We start from the raw sequence: 21,305 nt of genomic DNA, 5'->3' as shown, positions 1-21,305 counted from the left end.
TCAAAATGGGATCCATAAATGATCCTACAATAAAAATAAAACCTTCAAAGAAGCTTGAGAATTTCATAGTAGAGTGCTTAGGAGAGTGCAGTGATGTTTCAGAAGGAATTAAACAGATACAGCTGGGTGAATATTCAGATAGTGAAGTTTTACTAAGTATTTCGGACATAAAATGGTTATACCAATATCTACAGCATGGAAGTGTACGGAAGGATGGAACAGTGGTTTATATCCATGAGCTCCTGGAAGGTAGTGAAATTAAATTACCGGAACTGGAAGTCATTCCTCGAAATCCAGAGCTAGAAGCAAGAATCCAAAAACTGAAGGTTGAGCAAGCGGAACGTGAATATAAGGCCATGACAAAAGCTGTTGATGGAGTCAGAGTGAGGCTACCGGAAGATTCCATTGGCTATCAGTGTAAGTCAAATTTTGCTCTTGAGAAGATTTTGCTTGCATTTTGGAAGTTTAGAATTTGTGAAGAGAGCATAATACGTGGACCACACTCGACATGTCAAATATTATGTTCAGTCTTGGATTTTTCATACAAACTTAACTCTTTATTGTAACAGATCTTTTAAACTCAGTGTCTTCATCCCACCTTTAAACAACACTGAAAAAATCAAGCCACTCTGCTTTTCAGCATTTCTTGGCCACTTGTAGTTTCCATCCTATGAAGCTATAAATAGGCTGCATCATATAAAGAAAATGTTCATCAAACATATGAAAGTTGATTGTGTTGTTTACGAAAATGTTAATTTGAGAAAGTGAGCTTCCTTGGTTTTGACCTGGGTAACATACTCATTTGATTAGTATTTTATTATGTTAAGAAATAACTGGATAATAACTATTAAGAATTGCTGTTCTGAGTCTGGTGTGCACTTATGAATGAATGTTTTACGATCTCTTAGTAATACATACATATTGCCAACTGAATACTTCTTTTGTGTTGAGGACATTATTTTAAGAAATGTACATATCTTTGTGACACTGTTCTATATAGAGTTCCTGTGTCTTACATTGTTGTGTAATCTTTCTGCCATTTTGTTTTAAATATACTTTCATTTCTACTTTATGCTTAACTATTAGTCACAAATGCAGTTTTAATTTCAATAATTTTAATAAGAACAAAGTCCTCCATCATCCCTAGATGTCCATATGTATTCGTAGGTAAAGACTGCTAATGGAAAGTCCTAGAGTGTAAGTGTCGAACTAACGTTTCCTTTATATATTCACCTTCTTACATCATCAGACAAAAATCCCAATTTCTATTTCAGATCAAATTTTTCGTTTATGAAATATTCAGTCAGACTAACAGGTATGTAAACATATTGAAAACACAGTATTAATGTTCCAAAATAATAATTATTTTGTTGTAAACCAGCTTTCAACTTCTAGCCATCAGACAGTATGAGTGTGGCTTCTTTTGCCATAGACTGCAGTTGTGTGTGTGTGTGTGTGTGTGTGTGTGTGTGTGTGTGTGTGTGTGTGTGTGTGTGTGTGTGTGTGTGTTATATATAATAGAGGGAAACATTCCACGTGGGAAAAATATATCTATCTATCTCTATATCTATCAGACAAATGTCTGCTTGTGTCTGTGTATGTGCGCGCGCGAGTGTATACCTGTCCTTTTTTCCCCCTAAGGTAAGTCTTTCCGCTCCCGGGATTGGAATGACTCCTTACCCTCTCCCTTAAAACCCACATCCTTTCGTCTTTCCCTCTCCTTCCCTCTTTCCTGACGAAGCAACCGTTTGTTGCAAAAGCTTGAATTTTGTGTGTATGTTTGTGTTTGTTTGTGTGTCTATCGACCTGCCAGCGCTTATATATATCTATTTTTTGACTAAGGCCTTGCTAGCCGAAAGCTTATTTGTGACAGTCTTTTTGTTGTGCTCATCTGCGAGTCAGCACCTGCGCTATATGGTGAGTAGTAACTTTCCTTCTCAAAGTATTGTTATCAGACAGTGTAAGACAGATCAGACAGTTCACACAACATTGACGGCTTCTGACTGTACAAAGATTATTTCCAAAGATGTGTGATATTGTAAGATTATGCATCTATACGAGAAACACAAAATAGTGGTGTTTCAATTTTAAATGGGCACAAAACAAGAAATAGTACACCATGTGATCAAAAGTATGCAGACACCTGGCTGAAAATGACTTAAAAGTTCATGGCGTCTTCCGTCGGTAATGCTGGAATTCAGTATGGTGTTGGCCCTCTCTAGCTTCCACTCTCACAAGCATACGTTCAGTCGGGTGCTGGAAGGTTTTTTGGGGAATGACGGTCCATTCTCCATGGAGTGCTGCACTGAGGAGGGGTATTTGTCAGTTAGTTAGGCCTGAAGTCGTCATTCCAAAACATCCCAAAGGTGTTCCATAGGATTCAGGTCAGGACTCTGTGCAGGCCAGTCTGTTACAGGGATTTTATTGTCGTGTAACCATTTCTCCACAGGCCGTGCATTATGAACAGGTGCTCGATGGTGTTGAAAGATGCAATCACCATCTCCGAATTGCTCTTCAACAGTGGGGAGCAAGAAGGTGCTTAAAACATCAATGTAGGCCTGTGCTGTGATAGTGCCACGCAAAACAAGGGGTGCAAGGCCCCTCCATGAAAAACGCCACGACACCATAACACCCATGTCCCTGAATTTTACTGTTGGCACTAAACATGCTGGCAGATTTTCGCCTCGCATTCGCCCCACACCGTGCCGTCAGATCACCACATTGTGTACTGTGATTCGTCACTCCACACAACAGTTTTTCCACTGTTCAATTGTCCAATGTTTACGCTCCTTACACCAAGCAAGGCATCGTTTAGCATTTACCAGCGTGATGTGCGGCTTATGAGCAGCCGCTCGACCATTAATTCAAAGTTTTTCACCTGCTGCCTAACTGTCATAGTACTTGGCGTGGATCCTGATGCAGTTTGGAATTCCTGTGTGATGGTCTGGGTAGACGTCTGCCTATTACACATTATGACCCTCTTAAACTGTCTGTGGTCTGTCAGTCAACAGGTGAGGTCAGCCTGCATGCTATTGTGCTGTACGTGCTCCTTCAAGTTCCCACTTTACTATCACATTGGAAACAGTGGACCTAGGGATGTTTAGGAGTGTGGAAAACTCGCATACAGACACAAGTGAGACCCAATCAACTGACCATGTTCGAAGTCAATGAGTTCCGCTGAGCGCCCCAGTCTGCTGTCTCACGATGTTTAATGACTACTGAGGTCGCTGATACGGTGTACCTGGCAGTAGGTAACAGCACAATGCATCTAATATGAAAATCAATATTATGAGAAGGAAAGTTGCTGCTCACCATATAGCAGAGATGCTGAGTCGCAGATAGGCACAACAAAAAGATTTTTACACTCAAAGCTTTCGACCAATGGCCTTTGTCAACAATACACACACATGTGCACGCGCACACACATGACACGTGAACGCACGACTGCAGTCTCAGGCAACTGAAACCACATGTATGTTTTTGGAGGTGTCCGGATACTTTTGCTCACATAGTGTATGTAATGATGTACTGAATGTTTTATATTCTACAGATATCAGTATAAGTCCCTAATCCTACTGTTTGATTGACCTGAAAATATTGTGCTGCACAAGTTATACAGATATTAAAATCTCTGTACTATACACAAACTGTCTTTAGAATATTGAAATAGATACAAAGAAGATATGTGTCAATAAACCTTATATTACATTGTATCAAAGATTAAAAGTATATGAATACAAATGGCAAAATAGTACGCTAGTTGAGTAGTGGCACAGGCTACTATCGTATAGGGACAAAAATACAGAGGTTGGTGAATGTGATGAAATGGACAAGGGGGAGGGTTGGGAAGTAAAGTTTCTGTAATGGGCGTGTACTGACAGCCAGAATTTGCTGTAGTATTAGTTGTGTGCCTATATTTGATAGAGAATACTTTGTCTAATATCATAAGAATTAATATTAATTTACAACATGCTGAACAAAGATGGATTATTGTTTTTTAGTCTCCAGCTCGTTTCATGCTGAGTCAGTCTATTCGTTTTATCCGTATGTGATTGACCTATTCATAATTAGCCTCTCAAACTGCAGGAATTCCTATAAGTTTCACTCTGTAGTAAAGGTGGTGTCTTGTCGTTAGTGTTGAAAGGGCTGTGAACAACAGAATATAAAATAAATATTATTGCGGAACATTAATACTGTGTATTTCAGTTTTTAATGTTAGTTTTTCTTACCTCACAGACCAAACTTATCCTCCTTCAGGTTAAATATGGCACTAACACATGGTCTCTTCTCATATTCTGTAGCAAGTTTTGTGTCATATTTTCATAGGCGACCTCCTTTACCAAAATCAAGAGGTGACTATCTCGTGGCATACTTTCCATCTTTGATCAGTTGGGAAGTCAAGTTTCTGTAATTGGTGTGTACTGATAGCCAGAATTTGCTATAATATTAGTTGTTACTAAAAGATGTAGACTGTTGCTCTGTTCCAGACTTCATTCATCTAAACCAAGGCCTACCTGTTTAATATGGATATTACTAAAGCTTACCATTCAGCAGAAATTTTAGTGCCTCATGAGCTGTTATTAAACACATTTTGGAGCAGATGAGACATTCTCCCAGTGTTAGATTTCCCGGCTATTCATATTCTCTGAGTGCCCTTTACTCTATCCAGTGTTTGTACCCAGCAGATAAAGTAACCCAGACTATTCAGGACACCCTTGTCCAACTACAGCAACTGGGGAAGGTGTCTTTCTACTGGGTACCAGGGCATGTGGGAATTCAGAGGAACGAAAGGGCGGATCGAGCAGCCAAAGAGGCATGTTGTGACCGTCATGTCTTTTGGTAAGCTATCCCCCTGCATTCTCTCACCTCACTGTTGAGGTACAAAGTCCTGTGTCGATTGGAAGACGAGTGGTTAGAAGTGACCGACAACAAGCTCTGTATCGTCAAGCTCACAACTCGGTTGTGGCATACTTCCTCCCAGCCACGTTGACAGAACGAGGTCCTTCTTACTCGTCATCGCATTGGCCACAGACCTATGATGTATCAGATTTTTACTCTGGCAGGAGGACCCTCCGATATGTGGTGCTTGTGGCGTGCAGATAACGGTGTGCCACATTTTATTGGACTGCATTTTATTTGCTTGCTGACCAGCGGATTTGCTGGCGGATCTGCAGTCTATTTTGTGTAATGAGCAAACTAATGTGGTTCGTGTTTTAAAGTTCTGTGAATTGTCCCACATTTTTAACAATATTGTGGGGAGATGTTTTTAATGTGTCAACAGGGTGGCTGGCTCACCCAAGTTTTTTGTAAGTGGTCAGCCAGTCACATTTCCCTGTGTTGTTCTTTTAGCTCTTCTGTGTGTTGTTTTCCATCTGTTTTACTTTCTTGATTAGCTATCTTCCTTCCTCGTTGGTTTTAGTGCATGTGAGAGTGCCTGTGCAATAGGGAGATTGTGTGGTCATTTAGAGTGAATGCGTGTATGACAATTTTAGTTTTTATCCACATTCGTTTATTTCAGTAAATGTTAGGGCGCTGATAACATCACTGTTGGATGCCCATTAGATCTGAAAACACACACACACACACACACACACACACACTTGATGCCCTACTAATCAGTGACTATCTCAACATCTTTGGGTGATGTTCATTAAATGATTATCCTGACATTTAGCCAGCCACTCGAGCTGACGAAACCCCAGAAAGATTGTAAAACAGCTGCACTGAATGTGATCTGCTATTGCTTACAAAACATTCAGTTGATCAGGAGTACCAACTTTCTCTAACTAGCGCTAATGACACACTTACTTATTATAAAAAAATTGAGGCTTTTGTGGCACTTGGTGACATCTTGCCTGTTGGATTCTGTCTCAGGATCTTGACCGGCATTTTGTGATTTTTCTGAGGTTTAACCAGTGTGAGTGGTTGGTGAAATGTCATGAAAATCATTAAATGAACATCAATCAAAGATGTCGAGAAAGGAGTCAATAGCGATATGACTGCATCTTGCATCAAATGTTCTAAACTTGAATTTCTTCTTACCATCTTGATTGGATTTCATATTGCACTCTTCCTCAATGTTCTAGCGGTATAAACAAATTAAATAAAATTTGGTTCAATGCAGGCAGTCAGTGTACAATTAATTACTTGTATTGTACAAAATTTCATATGAGATGGGTGTCAGTCATGTCGTTCCATTGCTGATCCCATTGTAACTTCAGTCAGTCAGCCTGTCAGTCAGTCCTGAAAAGGGAATTAGTCACAAAATGTGTTGGTGCTGGACTTAGAAAGGAAAAAAAGAGAATTAGTAGATGAAAATATTATTGATGTATTTTCAACCGAAATTCATTTCATTTATATGTGCAACTAATTGCCAGATGTTATGAGACACAGGTTCAGAATACTTTTTGTTTGTTGGCTTTCCTAAGTAATTAGTATCAGAAAATAATTTCCAGAATCGGTACTGATACAGTACCTGCAGTTTTGCACATCTTTAAAGAGAAAATTGTTGATAAACTCAGCCAAATTTTCCACCAGTACTTGGCTTAAATTGTCCTATGTATTCAGTTTAGGACCAAGTAGAAATTACTCTTGCTTCCATAGGCTCAGTCCTGAGTCATCGGTTGTCTATGGAATGGCTTGGCTGTAACATGGATCATTATTGATTGCTATAGAGATTGCCTGTCAAAAAAAGTGAAGTACCCAGATGGGGAGGAGGAAATGAAATGAAATGAAATGAAATGAAACTTCACAGGTTGAGAGGGTATGTGACCTTATTTCAGCAGTTAAAATATGAAGACAGATTAACAGAGAACTTGTTAGTAGGAGCAAACTTATTGCACAGTGCTACCCACTGCCTCCCCTAACTTGGATGTGTGCATTAGTTTCATTCGGAAGGGTGTCATAAAGCCCTGGTATCCTCTCCTGAGGCAAGCAGGCTCACAGCTGTAATAACTGATTGTTGATATGCCTAATATTGGGATGGAGTTGACATGCAAGTTGGTCCCACATGTGTCGAGGGTAGATCTGGGGATCTTGCTGGCCATGGCAGTACCTCAAACGATGGTAACAGTTCATAAACTCACGGGCTGTGTGTGGGTGAGCAGTGTCCTGTTGAAAAATGGCATTGTGATACAGTTCCATGAAAGGTAATTTGAGTCTGTGGGATGTCTGTGATGTGTGTTGTGCTGTCAAAATCCCCTTAATCACTACCCACCATTACCTCATTTCATACCCAATGGCTCCTGAAACCATGGCACCTGTCGTAACACTGCTGTGGCAGTTCAAAACATTGGAAGAATTGAACCTGCCCTTAGGTTGTTGCCATACATGCCACTGATAGTCATCCATGATAGTGCAGAACCGTGATCTGTTGCTGAATTCAGTGTGATACCATTCATTAGCAGTCTGTGCTTTTCAGTCATGGTGCCTCTTTAAATAAAGCTGTTTGTGTTGGGGTGTTAACGACAGTCTACACATGGGGTAGTAATTCCAATGTCCAGATACTTCTAGTCTCTGACAAATCCTGCAGGATTACACAGATTGCTGCAAAGTGTCCATTGCTTGTTTTCAGATGACAGGTGCAGATTTGAAGCAGTTACAATGTGCTTGGTGTACAATACAGTGATTCTTCCATCTGGTGGTGAGATATGGTCAGCAGGAACCTTGATGCTAATATGCCTTCCCTCATCTCCTGTCACATCCTCATGCCCACAAATCTGGATATTGCACAATTTGACCAACTGACCAAATGGATACCCACCATGATACCTCTTTCAAATTCTTTCATGTGCTGCAACACACACTGCAACAAGTACCTGGCCTCTCTGTGTCTGTCACATTGATCATTCAACATCTGACTCTGTTCACACCTGTTACATAGCCTTCTTGGTCTGGTGTAATCACTAGACATGAACACTAACACACTCTGGTGGCTGTTCTGTCACAGATAATTGCAACCCTACATGAAGTAACAATTACATGGTGTGTACATGAAAGAAATTAAGATTCTCATCCAGCTATGTCTTCAGGGTGCTTCACTTTTTTGTCAGGCAGAGACTTACTCGTCTTATTACGCACGGACACATACACAATCAGAATGATGTGACCTTCATACTAATTTATAGCATCTGGATGTACCAACAGGCAGCCTGTGAGGACATACGGAAATTAAAACAGTCATTGCCAACTAAATTATGATCACTACATTTTTAATAGCGTGACCATTTGTTTTGATAAAAATTGAGGTGGTTTTATGGGGGAAATGCTGTAGTTGTAAAATAAAAAGGGGGTTGCAAGGGAACAGTATTAAATTTCATATCGAAATATTGTTAAATATAAGGAGTAATCCACTCATTTAGAGACCTGAATGTGATCAAGAGGGATGATAAAACAATGATAAACCATGGACAGTGTCAAATAAAAATTCATTTTTTATGGAGGCATTGGCCATCTTGTCTCACAGTTAGGGCGAGTACTTTTACAATAATAAACAGTTTATGTATTTATTTACTTCTTTTCTGGGTTTTTGTACCTCAGTTTGTATGAATGAAACCCTAAGAGGATCACTTTGTCCATACTCTCCATCACAATTTCTCTCTCTCTCTCTCTCTCTCTCTCTCTCTCTCTCTCTCTCTCTGTCCTTTCTCCCCTCTCTCTCCCCTCTCTCCTCTCTCCCCTCTCTCCTCTCTCCCCTCTCCCCTCTCCCCCCTCTCTCCCTCTCTCTTCACCCCTCTCTCTTCACCCCTCTCTCTTCACCCCTCTCTCTTCACCCCTCTCTCTTCACCCCTCTCTCTTCACCCCTCTCTCTTCACCCCTCTCTCTTCACCCCTCTCTCTTCACCCCTCTCTCTTCACCCCTCTCTCTTCACCCCTCTCTCTTCACCCCTCTCTCTTCACCCCTCTCTCTTCACCCCTCTCTCTTCACCCCTCTCTCTTCACCCCTCTCTCTTCACCCCTCTCTCTTCACCCCTGTCTCTTCACCCCTGTCTCTTCACCCCTGTCTCTTCACCCCTGTCTCTTCACCCCTGTCTCTTCACCCCTGTCTCTTCACCCCTGTCTCTTCACCCCTGTCTCTTCACCCCTGTCTCTTCACCCCTGTCTCTTCACCCCTGTCTCTTCACCCCTGTCTCTTCACCCCTGTCTCTTCACCCCTCTCTCTTCACCCCTGTCTCTTCACCCCTCTCTCTTCACCCCTGTCTCTTCACCCCTGTCTCTTCACCCCTGTCTCTTCACCCCTCTCTCTTCACCCCTCTCTCTTCACCCCTCTCTCTTCACCCCTCTCTCTTCACCCCTCTCTCTTCACCCCTCTCTCGTCACCCCTCAACTTTCTGTTGACCTAGTAGCATCAAATTAGACAGTAAGCAAGTTCTTACATTAAAACTAAAGGAAAAATCCTAGAATTTAAATTACGTCATTCAAAAAAATTCTTTTGTCATTTGTTATCCAACTCCATACTTAAAATTAAAAATTTCCCAAAAGTCTTGGAGTTCCCTGGACCAGTACCTTGCCAGTATTATTGTCAGTAAAAGGCAAAGATTGTCAAAATTCTTGATTCCTGGGATGGATGAACTTTCTGTATACATAATGAAGTTTGTACAGAACCCTCAGAGTGTAAGCCCTACTCGCACATGGCCAGTGTGTTTCCATTTGTCTCATTTTTATTTGACTGCCCCTTATACATGTACATTCTAACCAACTTCAAAGAATTTATTTCTTGCTTCTGCACTGGATGTATTCTTTTTCTAATTTAGACAGTAGATCAGTAGCTTTTGTAATTATGACATCCAGAGATGATTTGGGATGCAGTCAACTTCTTTTCAGCTGTGTGTGTGTGTGTGTGTGTGTGTGTGTGTGTGTGTGTGTGTCAGATAATGTCTATCGGGATACACTGCCACCACGAATATTTGTTAGTGACTTTTTTGTATGGTGTGTATTTGACTACTGGATTGTGATTAGCACTGCGGAATGTTTTTAACTGTTTTCTTTGTGGTTCTCTCTGGAGCCAAATATTTATGATTGCTTCAGTGATGGCCAGGTTTCTGGACAGGAAGAGTTCTGTTTCACTAGTTTCATCGTAGTATCCCTTGTGCCACAGCTACGCTCTGCTCACCTGCTACAATTTCTTTTTGTATTTTCGCACTTCTGTATCCATGCTGTGTATGTCATCCGATCAGCCTCTTTTTTGTTTTTTTTAGTGTTTTTTTTGTTTTTTGTGTTTTTAGTGGTTTTTGTTTGAGTTTTTTGGGTTTTTGGGTTTTTGTTTTTTGGTGTTTTTTGTTTTGTGTTTTTTGTTTTGTGTTTTTTGTTTTTTGTTTTTTGGTGTTTTTTGTGTTTTTTGTGTTTACATATTCAGTTCTATTAAGTCATTCAGCAAGGTACATCTATGGTACTTTTTTGCTAACAGAAATTTTTTCTACTAAGGTAACAACAAATTAGAATTCATTTAATTGCTCTTTAGACTTACTAGAATTGAAAGAAAGCATCAGTGAGTAGCATATGGAATCAAGCAAAAAAAAAGTGTGTGTAGTAAACATCGTATGCCAATACAATATATAAAATACATGATGGGTAATGTTAAACATTTGAAGCCATTAGTTCCTCTGGTAGCCCTTGGAAGAAGTAGTAGTAGTAGTAGTAGTAGTAGTAGTAGTAGTAGTAGTAGTAGTATGGAAAGGAAGTAGCTGTACCAGGAGAGAAGGTAAGTCATTCCCAACTCTGTACTGAAAAAAACATATAAGACAAATCAGAAGCAGAAATGCATTTTAGCAGCTGAGTTTCTAGTTTTAAACTAGACTGTTTGGTCAATTTATTTCTATACCAACTCTTTATAAGTTGGAGTTCAGACTAGTTTGCATGTACCACTACTTCATGTGCTAACTGTTTGTCTTTCCCTGTGCATCCTTTGTTTCCTCTCTCTTTTTCTCCTTTCTTTTTTTGAGTGACCTGTGGGTATAAAGTCAGGATTCCTTGTTGTGCGGAACATAGAAGCATGTTACACTCTCCTTTGTTTTTTTTCCCCTTCAAATCCTTTAACCCTTGAGAATGAGGAAGATGGTGAATCACCAATTGTGGATCAGCAGGTAACACATACACATAATAGCTCAGAAAATTGTACCAGATTTTGAGCAAGCTATTGATCTTTTTTGGCATAACTGTGGGGGGAGGGGGGGGGGGGAGACAATGGTTCACAGTGAAAATAGAAAAATGTAGATTAATTATGTTAAAATTATGAGACACAATTGCTGGCCAATGCTTATGAGTGCTGCCTATAGACACACAAAATATGATATATCCTATTAGTCTTCCTTGGGGGGGGGGGGGGGAGAGAGGGACAGGTTGGGTTGTAAAGGATTAAAAGGGCAGGTCACTTGGACACTAGACTGAAAGGGGCCCACATGTTGTGAGGAGAAGAGACAAAGATAAAACACCATTCAATGATAGTAGCACAGGTGATTTTACAAGTGACACCATCTTTAACAGGGTAGGTAATATTAGTGGCTGGACTGCAGCAGGGAGTGTGGGTTTATGAGACAGGCCTTGTGCCTGGATTGTCTACTGTGGTATGAGTTGCAGGTGCAGGACTGGAAGTTTGGCTGGTACAGGGATGTTATGTAGGTATGTGTGGTGGGTGACAAGAAACTGGATGGGCAGTGTAGGTAAAATTTTGGGTATGATGCCTCTCATTTCAGTATACAATGAAAAGACTGAGAAGACCTGCAAATAACAGTGTGAGGTTTTTCAAGTTCTGTGTGATGTTGCTTGTCAGTGGTTGGTTCGCACAGTGGTGACAGGGGCAATGCTTGTGTCCATGGTATTTCTGAAAAGGCCCCCCGCCCCCTCCCGTTGTTCTAAATGGTGAACACCTTGGGGAGCTCTGCCTACATTTGCTGGTTACAGACTTGACACACCAATTTCCAGAGCTGAGGACTAGTAAGTGCTGCCAGTCCTCTGAACTGTAAACTCTGGACATGCTGCAGTGACCATTTTGCCACAGGGCAGTAGAACATTGTATGTCACAAGGAAAGGGGATCATAGATTAACTGCTTGGATCATGACGTTGTATAAAACTTTATTTATCCATATAAAAACAAAAAAACAAAAAAAACCTTCAATCTCAAGGTGTGTCGTGTATGAGGCTTACCTAGACAAATGGGGCTTTGTCTGGGTGGACACTTTTCCCCTCACTGCTCTTGGTATCGAGATGGAACCATTGAACTTTTCAGTCACCTCCCAGTGCAATGGCAGTACTGCTGAGGGCTTTCTCAACATCCAACACAGCAACAAGATTCCTGTAACCAATCCTCCTGGAACAGGAATTAGTCCAAATACTTCAGTAGCAGAACACATGCTGCCAGGCAGAATGCGTCTTTTTGTTTTTTTTTTTAAAAACAAAACGGGAGCTTTTAGAAAATTTCACCTTTCTAACATTTGAAAGGATTTATAGGGCTTTGCCATGCACCTTAAAACATTTAAAGTGATTGAGAAATGGGACTCTGTTAGTTGAAACATTTAGTTCCCTCGAGCACCGAACCTCCGGGCAGTAGAACATTAATGGGTTCAGGACACGTGATCCTGTAAGAGGACCCTCCAGTGTGTGGTACTTGTGGTGTGCGCATCACAGTGCAGGATATTTTAGCAGACTGTTTTATATTCAGATAAGAGGGCAGCAGTTAATTTACTAACAGATTTGTCATTATGTTTTAGCTGAATGGGATGAATGTAGTGCAACATTTAAGGTTACTTTCAATGTCTGATTTGATCCTTAAAATTTTAGGGAGAAATTTTTAATGGTGCCAGGTTTGTTGGTGTCATGGGGGGGAAAATAGAGCAAAGCATTTGTTTCTAGATTAGCTCTACAGGTAATGTCTGCCTGTGGAGGAGGCTATAGCATGGTCATCAGTATATTCAGAAAACATTAATTTCCCACTGCAGATGCTATGTTCGGAGTGGCTTGGTGGAATTTGTGGAGGAGTATGGGTGGAGAGAGGTTGGAACTTTTTAAGACAAGGTTCAATGTGTGGTTTTGGCTTACTGTGGTCATTACGGAGAATGGTGAAAAAACACTTTCACTGAAGAAATGCAGCTCATTGAATGTCCATCATGGTTAAATCTTGGTTTAGGACTGAAGGAGAGTACTGACTTCTGCAGGGATCAGGTTTCTGGTAGATAGTTTGAAAACTATGTTGGGACATGGAAGTGCATTTAGAGTAATGTATTTAATGCAGGTGGAGTAAGTTAGTGGATGTGTGAAAGGTGGAGTTGGTTAACAATGCAGGGTCGGAAACCTATGGTGTTGGCTGTGACTGTTGGGTCCTTTGACGGCTGTTAAACAGGTGAGAGTAGGGCATAACTACCTTCTATACCCCACTAAGAGTTCAGTTCCAGCTGTTGAAGGGCAACGGCCCTAATCTCAGATATAGGATGCAGGAAACTTCTCACAAAGTAAAATGATTTTGTAATAAAAGCAGAGGCTGTTAGGTAAGGTCTGTGGTTGGTGGTGAAATGGCATAGTACGATGTCTTTAAGGAATAGGGAATGACAGAATTGGAAGGGTGAAAGTATTTGTAAAAGTGCAGATGGCAGAAGAGTACATGCAAGAGGATTTTTGTTTTGGAGATTTTACATTTCCAAATGTTGGTTAAATGTCCAAGGTTATTGGGTGGTGCTGGTTGGAGCCCAAGTATGTTAGAAATGCAATTGAAAATGCAAGAAACCAATAAGGTAAATAATTATGAAAGAAGTTGTTGTTGTGATAATAGAAAAGGGACTGAAATTGCTTAAAGAGGGAAGAGGACAGTATAGAATCTTCACAGTTTAAAAAGATTGTGAGCGTGCTTAAAGATGTGTGAGAGACTGTGAATGAGAACATAATTAAATACGTGGGATCAAGAAACTGAGGTTGGTAGCTTGAGCCGAGGTAATATTACACAGCCAGAATCCTTTCTTCTCCCCACCTCACCCCACCCCACCCCATATACAGTAGCTGAGTAGGTGGCCTGGAAAAAAGTGGTAGCTTGTTCTAAACTTAATATTAAAAGTTTTTTGTAAATCATATTTTGTAGAAAGGTATATAGAGATTAATTTCTTTATTTTATTATTTATTTATTTATTTATTTATTTATTTATTTATTTATTTATTTTGTTGCAGTGAAGCAGATAAACAGACAGCTAATAGCTGTTCTCCAGTTTGTATTTTCTGTGATTGCTGCTTTTGTTTTTGGATTTTTGGGAATCCAGCTGATTGTGGGAGAACTGGATTTTGGTTTTCGCCTTCTATTAGGTGTAATTTGTGGACTTATTGTTGCTCTTGCTGAGATATATTTCCTTGCTAAAAAGCTCAGTGAAGAAGATATTTGTGAACCTGATCTTACATATGGTAAATTGCACCAGGAATAAAAACTGTTTGTTTGTTAATCATATTGTCATTGTAGCATTCATATTTACAAACAAATAATACTTTATATTGTGTGATATGCATCTAATAGTATTGTACAGAATAAAATAAAATTTAATTTAAAATTAACATTCCCTTCTTCCCTTTACTTGCTAACTTACATATAAATTCATTACATCTGTTCAGAGATACAATAGGAACGCTATGACTTTCTTGTTATTGATCTTCAATGTTGTTATAAATTCCCTTGATTATGGCATAATGAAGGTCATAACAAATATTACGATGTCACAAAAAGATCCCTAACATAAGTGCAGTTTTGTTCAACAAATATGAGTATTTAAAGTAAGGCTTTCACCTGAAAAAAATCATGGCTAAATAAATAAAAACTTAAGTGTAGGCGTTTAAGATTTATTTTCTAAAATATTATCTGCTATGGGCTCACAACAATTTTCTCTGATAAAAATGGAGATAATCATGAGTAGATTCGAGTGGCTTGCATCTTATTAACAACAGAAACTGAAATCAAAGTGCAAATATAATGATATATAGCTTAACAAATGAAATAAATCAATGAGGGCATGTCCCATGTCTTTTTGTTATAGACCTAAACTATATAAGAAAGTACATGGGTGCTTTGCAATGCCATGAGAATTGTTTGTGCAGTTTCGTAACATTAAGCAATAACCTGTTAAGATGTTTAGAAAAGGAAAATATCCCATTATTGCAAAGATTTTACACAAAATTGCAAAATTTATACAGTAATTTAAAATGACGATAGCCTGTCATAACACCATGGCATTGGGTGTTACTAACTAAAGATGTAGTGTCATTTGCCTAACAGAAGTTGGATTCCTGCAATAAATTGAATATATACTAGTGAACCATGGATTTTGATGGGGTGGGGCAGCTTGTGTGCCTCAGTGATACAGATAGTTGTACTGTAGGTAAAACCACATGGTACGGTATCTGTGGAGAGGCTAAGGTAACATACAGTTTCTCAAGAGTGACTGCAATCTTTTCAGTAGTTGCAGAGGCAACAGTCTGATATAACAACAAAAATAATAAATTTTTCAAAATGTTATGTAATTGGATCGATAACAAATTTACTCAACATGTAGTGCTAGGGGCAGCTTTGCAAGCTTTTGGAGCCAGTGATTCCTTCTTCTGGTATAGGGCTGAAGGAGAAGGAAGGTGGTGAAGGAAAAAGGACTGGTGAGGTTTAGGAAAAAAGGTAAAAGTTTGGAAAAGTCTCCCAGAACTGTGGGTTAGGAGACACTTGTTGGATGGGACAAGAAGGAAAGATTAATTATTGGGACTGCACCAGATGAGACTTGAAAACCTGAGATCTTGAAGGTGGAATATAGGATAACACTCAAGACAGAAATTGCTGCCAAAATATTGTGCACGATTTAATAGAAGCAGAAAGCTAAATACAGATCTCTGCTCTTAGTAACTCATGCATGATGTTTTGGCAGCAATCTGTCTTGTGTATTACCCTATCTTCCAAGTTTAAGCTCTCAGGTTTACAAACCTTGTCTGGTGCAGTACCCAACAATCAGCCCTTCCTTCTCATCCGGTTTGCTAAGTCTCCTTTGACCCGGAGTTCTGGGTGACTTTTCCAAACTCTACCTTCCTAAACCACACAGTCCTTTTCCTTCACTTCTTTCTTTTCCTTCATCCCTTCTACCAGGAGGAGGAGCCACTGACACTGGAAGCTTGCATACTTTAATACCTTTATGTGTGTGTTCTGTCACCATGTTCTAAGTAGATTCTTTATATACCCAATTACATTATAAAGACAACAGTCTGCATGATTGACTAACTTGCATTGTAACATAAGCCAGCTTGGCCTAACTGTGTTGGTACTGCAGCCTGGTTTAAAATAGCCATTATTTCCCAAAGATATCCAGCTCTATTGTAAGGTTTAATGACGACTGAAGCCATTTGGGAAAAATATTGCAGAGATGAAATAGTCCCCCATTCAGTGTATGTTTTGGGGACTGCTGAGAAGAATACTGGAATCAAACAAAATAAATCTGGCATTCCAGGGGTCAGTGCATTGAGTATCACATCCTTTAATTTTGTAGTCAGTTTAGAGAACAAAATCATGAAAATAGAAATCTCTGAACTGAAGTTATAGTGAGAATTATTTACTTATAATGGTGGGAAGACCCGGGCATATAGTCAGTTCAGTGCAAGGTTATCAATACAAAATCAAATTGGGTAACACAAGAAAGAGTAGGTCTGATTAGGAAGATGATCAAGGAAATGTGAGAAAACTGCTATGAACAACATTGTGAACATATGATCATAGCCAACCTAGACAAGAGGCCATGACCAAACTGTAAGGTACCATCATACACGTCTACTAACTCTGAAGGCAGGGATCAGATGAAAATGTATTAAGAGAGAAAAATAATCAATATGTTAAAAAAGAGGCAAAAATTTGTGCTCGGGAGTGGAGGAGGCCTCTAATTTGATGTCGGTAGAAAGAAAAGAGGGTAAATAGTAGGTGAATGTGGACTGGGGGGAAAAAACCAAAGGGGAAGCTGCCTGGTAGACTTGAGTAAAGCACAATTGAACACTCGTAGTTTAAGGATCATGAGAAAAGGTTGTATAATATGGAAGAGACATAGGAAAACTGGAAGGTTTCAGATTTATTTTGTAATAATGAGACAGATTTAGAAACCTGTTCTTAAACTGACCATGATCATTTATTATGAAATGCAGATTAATAAAACTGAACAAATTGCAGAAAGATAGAAAAATTAAGCAAATGGGACCTGGATAATTTGAAACTTATAGAAATTTTGGAGAGTTTCAAAGACAGCATAAAGCAATTTAGTGAAACAGGGGAAAGAAATGCAACAGAAGATGAATGGATAACGTTTAGAGATGAAATTGTAAAGCAACAGAGGAAAATCTGGCCAAAAAAGACATAGTAGGTACCTTAAATGCTGTAGAAAGAGAAAGTAGATGAAAATAAAGTGGATGCTATGGTACTGAGAGAAGATTTTGACATAGCATTGAAAGATCTAAGTTGAGACAAGGCACCTGAAGTTGAATTTATTCAAAATTATTAGTTCCTCAGGAGAGCCAACCATCTCGGTACTGGAGTGTCCGAATGACATGAACTTATATCTCAAGAAGACTGTGCTAGGGAAGACTAATGAGAACAATACCAAACTTTCGATTCAATAAATCCATGGTTGCAAAATACTATCAGAAATTAGCTGCAGAAGGATATAATGACCCCTAAAAGCTGGATCTAGGGTAGATAGGCATGAGAAACTTGACAGTACTTAGTATGTTCAGTTGCGTGGCAAAAGCCCCTAAGATGACCGCTGCAGTGTAACGCGTGTTAAGTTCAGCTCGCGAAATTTAGTTGAATTTGAAGGTGCTCTTGCAGGTGGTGTTGTCTAGTACTAGTGGAAATTGTCTAAACCACAGTGTTCTATGCAGTAGTGCTAGTTTTTCTATGCTCCACCAATATCTACGCTGAAGAAAATGGTAAACAGGAGAGTCAACAGCAGCGCGTCCAGCAGCGGGGAAGCAGCAGTTGCGGCGGGCCTGCTCTTGGGGGAAGGTGTGGCGGCGGCTTCTGGTATAGCGGAGCTGGTCCGCTCTGAGGTAAATGCTGCGCTTCGCGATAAAGGCAATCTCGATCTGATAGCAGGCACTATATCAGATACTGTAATGGCAGCAGTATTGGCCAAAATGTGTGAAGCTGTTGAGGCCAACTAATACTGCCAAAATTACAGCATTAAAAAAGTCTATGTCTGAATACGAGAAAAAGGCACGAGAGTTGGAAGTAAAACTATCTGCTGCAACAGACGTGCTAGAACAGTACCAAAGGCGAAATAGTCTACTACTGTTTGGAGTAGCAGAAAATAAGGAAGAAGACAGACAAACTGCTTATACAGGTTGCACATGAAAAATTAGGCGTTGAAGTGACTAAGGCAGACATTGACAGGAGCCATCGGGTGGGACGAAAACTACCAGGTGCTACCAAACCTCGTCCAATAATAGTTAAATTTGTCTCATACCGAAAAAGGGAAGAGATCTTTACCCAGAAGAAGAGGTTAGCAAGGACAGGGCTTACAATAAGGGAAGATCTGACACACGAACAACTAAAGATTTTTAACAGTGCTATATCCCATTTCAGTCTTCAGAATTTGTGGACTCAGGATGGCAGAGTAATCATTAAAGACAGCATCTGGAAAAAAGACAGTCACAAACATGGTAGAACTTAATGGTATTAAGTGAAGCTACTCGAGCCAAAAGTGAAAACTTAACACTATTTGCAAATTGTAACATCCCTATACTCAGATATACTGTCTTGTGTTGTATTAACTTTTTAATTATCCCATATTTGTACCTTCAACTAACTGTTTTTGTAATTGTATTAACTCTGTATTATTTTTTGTACCTGTAGCTCTAACATTTACTTAATTTTAGTTACTGCTAATACTATTTTTATTTGCTCAATTTATTCTCTTCCACTCTTTAGTAGTACCTTTGCAATGATTAGTCTCTCCTTTAGTTCCTTAATCACCCATCTATTTGGTTTAAATTGTTCATAACAAAAATCTCTATCAGTATCACTTTAGTAAATTTCAATGTAATTGTATCTGCCTACGATAATCACCATTAGTATCACTTTAGTAAATTTCAATTTTATTCTACCTTCCCGCGATAATCTGTTAGTTCCTAAGCTCACTTCTCTCTGCTGGCAGCATCGGCCTTTTAAATCACACCCCTTTTCCTTATTTCCACCCCAAGCTGTTTCAAATACACTAATTACATTCCACCTCTTATGACAGAGGATACACAGTGACACACAGTCGTCACTGTTTTGGTCATATTCTCCTTGCACTGAATACCACTACTCCATTTTCTATACGCGTGCAACCTCAGGAAACCTTTTGCGATTGCCTGTCTTTCGGCACTCGCGTAGTCACAAATAGGGCGCGCAAAATCTTGGACACCCCTGTGTTGTGTCAGTTCGCAGAAGCAGTGGCCAGTGCCCCTCGCAGCAGGTAGTGCCTAACAAAGAGACAAACCAGTCTGCCACCCTACTCCAGGCTGCCCAGCGGAACGCGTCAGAGCTTTTAGTAGCGCACTGCAACATCCGGTCTTTACCTGCACATTACGAAGAACTTAGCCTCCTCTTCAACCAACTAAACTACCACGTAATCCTTTTAACCGAAACGTGGTTAAAACCACACATATCCTCTGCATCTATTCATCTCCCAGGGTACACATTTCTTAGGGCAGACAGATAAAAAAAGATAGGTGAGGGAGTTGGCGCGTACATAAGAACAGATATCAAGGCGAAAGTCTTATGTACGTCAAACCCTGCTGAAGAAAAAGAGGCTGAATTCATGTTCACTGAAATAAATATACAAAGTTGGAAGTTTTTGACTGGTGTCGTGTACAAGCCACCAAAAAAAAGCTCAATTAGTTCCTTTCAGTCGGAATTACATTCATTTCAGTGTCGGTAAGAACATGTCATCGGATTGGGTGACTTCAACATAGGCCTGCTAAGAGACACTCCCTCTGCAATAAACCTAAGAAGATTGTTTAGTTGTAATAGCATGAATATTCTTCCATTACAACCTACACACCATACGGCGCACAGTCATACTCTTATCGACGTAATCACAACGAAACAGACTAACAAAGTAAGAGATGTTGGTCAAACTTCGGCTCCAGGCCTCTCAGCACGTGATTTAATATTCCTGGCCTACTCTGTGCAGCCCCCAAGGATCAAATCACGTTACATAACTTGTAGGAACATGAAACGTATTGACCTCTGACGCTCTAACAGCTGATTGCTTAGAAATCTCATTGCATCAAATACCCAGAGAACCTACAATCGATAGCAAAATTAATGAACTTGGTGTTGAACTCACTGCCCTCCATGCCAAACATGCACCTGTACACATAACCCGTGTAAGAAAACCTCCAGCCCCATGGCTGAGAGCTGAATTACGTCAAATGATGACTAATAGGGATGCTGCCCACAGGCATTTCAAGGTAGACCCGAAACCCGAGCGTTTCAAAGAATATAGAAAGCTACCGAACAGTGAAACAATGCATTCGCAATGCTAAAATCAAGCACTCTCGCTCCCTTGTATGCAGCGATCTAGCGCCCACGGCTCTATGGAAGAATCTCTGTAGCCTGCGGGTCGGAAAGGCAAAATTGGAAACTGCTTTTCATGTCTCAGCTAACGAATTAAATGAATTCTTCTCTGCACCTCTGAATACCCACACGGCTGATAATTACCGTCCACAAGAATCCCCTAACTGGATTACTATCAACAATACCTTCCATCTAAAACACGTAACTGAATAGTGTAAATTCGCGTAGTCGTTTGTCTTCTGTTTTTGTTTTGAACGGCCAGTGTCGGTTGGTCAGAGTCAGTGTGTTCCCTGCCGCCGTTGGATAAGCAGCTGCAGCAGCAAGTTGTATACTCCTAGCTCATTCATTTGTTACATAGTTTAATTCTTAATTTCTTTGCGTGTTTTTGGTACTTGCATTGTTTAATTCATAAATTTCTGGCGTATTATAGTATTTGAGAGTTGTAGCATTGCGTTTTAGTACCCGAATAGTGTAAAATCTCGTAGTCTCCTTCCGGCGCCGAGCAGTGTGTCAGCAGTGCGCAAGTAGCAGTATTACTGCATTTACTAGGCAATCTTGTATTTTAATAACTGTTTAAATTTTGTGTCGATTTGTTTGCGCTTTCTGTAGATTAGTTCAGACGTTCCTTGCACAACAGTTTTTAGCATGGATAGGGACTGCAACTGCTGTGTTCGGATGCAGGCTGAGTTGGCATCCCTTCGCTCCCAGCTTCAGGCAGTGTTGGCTTCGGTCACACAGCTTGAGACTGTTGCCAATGGGCATC

General features: G+C 40.0%; 1 protein-coding gene across 1 annotated transcript; it reads left to right on the top strand.

Moving 5' to 3' along the window:
- Positions 1–5: 5 nt before the first annotated feature.
- LOC126173864 (transmembrane protein 199) lies at positions 6–14,523 on the top strand. Its single transcript, XM_049920990.1, has 2 exons — positions 6–417; positions 14,149–14,523. The coding sequence occupies exons 1-2, from the start codon at positions 6–8 to the stop codon at positions 14,394–14,396; spliced, it is 660 nt and encodes a 219-aa protein (XP_049776947.1). The 3' UTR covers positions 14,397–14,523.
- Positions 14,524–21,305: the final 6,782 nt, after the last annotated feature.

Source organism: Schistocerca cancellata, chromosome 1, assembly GCF_023864275.1.
Source record: "Schistocerca cancellata isolate TAMUIC-IGC-003103 chromosome 1, iqSchCanc2.1, whole genome shotgun sequence".
NCBI classification, from domain to species: Eukaryota; Metazoa; Arthropoda; class Insecta; order Orthoptera; family Acrididae; genus Schistocerca; species Schistocerca cancellata.
Note: the sequence above shows the minus strand (reverse complement) of the source record. Positions and strands in the feature narration are given on the sequence as shown.

Bases quoted from the DNA above. Each gene is read 5' to 3' on its own strand.
- LOC126173864 (XM_049920990.1), top strand. From the start codon at position 6: ATGGGATCCATAAATGATCCTACAATAAAAATAAAACCTTCAAAGAAG. The intron at 418-14,148 runs GTAAGTCAAATT...ATTTTGTTGCAG, and splicing joins AGATTCCATTGGCTATCAGT to TGAAGCAGATAAACAGACAG.